The sequence below is a fragment of the Miscanthus floridulus genome, chromosome 1 (genome assembly GCF_019320115.1).
Source record: "Miscanthus floridulus cultivar M001 chromosome 1, ASM1932011v1, whole genome shotgun sequence".
Taxonomy (NCBI): Eukaryota; Viridiplantae; Streptophyta; class Magnoliopsida; order Poales; family Poaceae; genus Miscanthus; species Miscanthus floridulus.
The window spans coordinates 176,539,782-176,543,065 of record NC_089580.1 but is presented as its reverse complement, the minus strand read 5'-3'; the positions used below and the strand labels follow the sequence as shown (position 1 = coordinate 176,543,065).

At 43.2% G+C, this 3,284-nt stretch overlaps 1 protein-coding gene across 1 annotated transcript; it reads right to left on the bottom strand.

Annotated features, from left to right (window-relative positions):
* Positions 1-226: 226 nt before the first annotated feature.
* Positions 227-2,875, bottom strand: LOC136467447 (zinc finger BED domain-containing protein RICESLEEPER 2-like). Its single transcript, XM_066466162.1, has 3 exons — positions 2,185-2,875; positions 1,857-2,074; positions 227-529 (listed from the first exon to the last, which is right to left on the bottom strand). Exons 1-3 carry the CDS (start codon positions 2,873-2,875, stop codon positions 227-229), a joined length of 1,212 nt encoding a protein of 403 aa, XP_066322259.1.
* Between the last annotated feature and the right edge of the window lie 409 nt (positions 2,876-3,284).

The window sequence follows — 3,284 nt, the reverse complement described above, 5'->3', positions numbered from 1 at the left end:
TCTGCAACGTGTTCGATCATCCCCATGAACTCGTCGTTCATGGGGGATGGAATCATGTGTTGTGCCACATGGTGGCCAATGGTCTCTATGGCGTTGCGGAGACCGAATGGGAGGACTATCGGGGCGCTCCGAATGAGGTATTCTAGGGAGAGTGGCTCTCCCTAGTAAGTTGCACCATGACATTGGCGAACGAGAAGTTGAGGTGGCATAGGCTCTCCTGGTATGGTTAGGGTCCTAGGAAGGCACCGAGCTGACACACCAACCTCCCATAGTCGAAGTCGAGGAGCTGGCCGCTCCCACGGGCGTGAACCTCCGGCGTATGCAGCCGCAGCTCCTCGAGCGCCTTGGTGACCGCATCGAGGTTGGTGGAGTGGAAGGGTTGAACAACGACAGGTGCCCACGCCAGCTCTCCCTCCACCGTGAGGATGAGGTCCAGGTCCCCAAAACGCACGTGTGCGCCCGAGACCCAACTGATGCCGTGACTAGCCATCCGAGGCCTCGGGTTGATGTCGAAACGTGCAAAAGGCCCCTACATGGTGCACCAACTATTGATGTTTTGGGTAAGCACCAGCTAGTAAATTTGTATATTGCGCGTCAGACCCAGATGGTGTGTTAAGAGGACACAAGGATTATACTTGTTCGGGTCAAATGTCTCTACGTCCAGTTTCGGGTTGCTCATGTTACCAGCACTGAGCTTGTAGTAGGGGTTACAAATGGGTGAGAGAGGGAGGTAGCTCCCAAGTAACTCTGGGCGTTCGGGTTACCCGAATAATTTGGGTCGGGTAGTTCAGGTTTCAAAAAATTTGGGTAATGAACAGTATTACCTGATAACAGCCTCGCAAAAACAGTACCCACAATTTCGAGTACCCGCAATTTTGGGTTCGGGTTCGGGTATACCCAATATACCCGAAATTATAGAATCACAGCAAACATCATAGAATTTGCATAGAATTTGAACTGGACAGAATAATTGATAACTGATAAGTTCAAGTTTTCAACCGTAGATAATCACAAACAGTGAAACACTAAGACAGAGGCATAGTTACATAGCCATAGACTCACATCTCAGACCTGACATACATGATACTTACTTACTTAGTAGTCTTGTGCACATGCAACATGCAATGCAAGTGCAAACCAAGACACAGTTCAAGGCTTCAAGCCTGCTGCCTACCAACGCATCACACTAGAACAGAATTTCAAACAAAATAGCGAAACACATCACTCAACTGACACAAGAGCAAGTGACTGTCGAGTGTCCAGAGTCTAGACTCTAGTCCTCCATACTCTAGTGGCAGTAATCCAGTCCAGTTGTAGCTTTCAGAGTTTAGTGCACTCTACAATAAAAATTGATGGTTGAAATCTGTGCACAGCACATTTCAAAAGAATACTGAATACTCCATTCATACTTGACATATATACCTTTAAGTTTTGGAGGGAGTCAAGGCCTGATTGTTGCTGCTTGGTGTTTGTGACTTGGAGGTGCCGACAGAAGGCTGCTCATTCTTTTTCCCTTTGCTGCCATATTCTTCTATCCACTCCGTAAATGCACAGCACAGTTACATATTTCATATTGCATACAGTAAATACACAAATGCAAGCAAGTAAGGAAATATGATACCTTTTTCTATTATGGCCAATTCCTTCATACTCTCCTTTATGTCAACAGTAGGCCTTCAAAGCCAATCCTGCGTGCATACTAAAGCCTCTAGCATGAATGGAGTAAGAGAGGTACGGAAGTCATCCAAGATACATCCACCTATGCTAAAAGCGAACTCTGACGCTACTGTTGTGATGGGTATAGCAAGCACATCATGAGCCATGTGACTCAAAACTAGAAACCTAATTGAATTGACTTTCCACCAACCAAGAATGTCCATTTTCTTTTCTGTGTCTTTAGTATCTTCAGCAAGATATTTCTCAAGTTCAGATTTATTGGTGCTGGTAGAACAATTGCTCAGCTTCATCCTCTTGGCGATTTTTTCTTTAAGCATTCCTCCTGCACCTCTCTTAGATTGATCAGCATCAATTACTTGAGTTGTTTCTTCACTTGGAGCATACATGTTCCTATATTCTTCAAACAGCTCTCTCACACAAGTATTAATTGATGCCCAAACCAATTGATATCTTTCCTCACCAAATATCTCTTCAACGCTAATCTTTGTGTACAAAGATAACTTGTACCTTGGATCAAGGAATGCAGCCACAAATATGAATAAATTGATGTTCTCCTTGTCCTTGTCCTTCTCCTTCCCCTGCCCTTGCTCCGCCCTTTATCCCTATCTTGCTCTTGTTGCTGCATGTCATTGTCCTTGCTACTGGTGTGCCAAAGTCCCCAGTATTTATCAAATTTCTCTTTCGTTCTCATCCCCATTGATACTTGCAAATTATCTTCACTATTCAGCCATTCTTGAATCAACAGATGGACTTCTCCAATCTCATGAAAGAAAGTGTTGCAAGTGACTTGGAGAGAAGAAGAGATACGAACAGTAAGGTCATGGAAATGATGTAGAAATTGTGCCATCTTCTTTGCATTGTCCCAATCATCTTCATCAGGATGCCCAAAACCATCCCTTGCTTCAGACAGATCAATAACATAATTAGTGTCATCTTCAGCTAACTTTAAGAACACTTTCTCATACACAATTGCAGCCTTCAACATCAAATATGTGTAATTCCACCTTATCGGAACATCAAGTTTCAAAAAAGCTTTGCTGTCCACTTTCTCTTCCTCAGCAATTTCTTTAAACTTGAGCAATCTTGAAGTCCCATTTTTGATATATCTAATAGCAGCCCTAACATGCTTAATAGAGAGATCCACTTCTTGCAAACCATCTCTTACAATAAGATTCACAATGTGGGCTGCACACCTCATATGCAAAAACTTGCCCTTGGCAATGTTGGTTTTCTACAGCTGCCTCCTCAAGTAATCAACACCACTATCATTGGCACTTGCATTATCCACTGTTACAGTCATTACTCTATCGAAACCCCAATCAGCTAAGCATCTTGTCAAGTTCTTCCCAATATCCTCCCCCTTGTGACCCTTTACCATAAAAAACTTATCACTTTCTTATGCAGATTCTAGTTTTCATCAATGAAAGTTGTTGTAATAGTCATATATCCATCTTGAACCTGAGAAGTCCAACAATCTGTTGTGAGGCACACTCTCTAACAAGAATCTTTGAAGAACTTCTTTAGTTTGGCTTTCTCCTCAAAGTAATGACGTACGATGTCCCATGTGCAAGTTCTTCTAGATGGAAATTGGAATCGAGGACATGCTT

Excerpts from the sequence above, each read along its gene's own strand:
- LOC136467447 (XM_066466162.1), bottom strand. The coding sequence starts at position 2,875 with ATGAGGTGTGCAGCCCACATTGTGAATCTTATTGTAAGAGATGGTTTG. Across the intron at positions 2,075-2,184 it reads GCTGCATTCCTTGATCCAAG|AATATAGGAACATGTATGCT; the intron begins GTACAAGTTATC and ends AGCTGTTTGAAG. Across the intron at positions 530-1,856 it reads ACATTCTTGGTTGGTGGAAA|GGGCCTTTTGCACGTTTCGA; the intron begins GTCAATTCAATT and ends TGCACCATGTAG.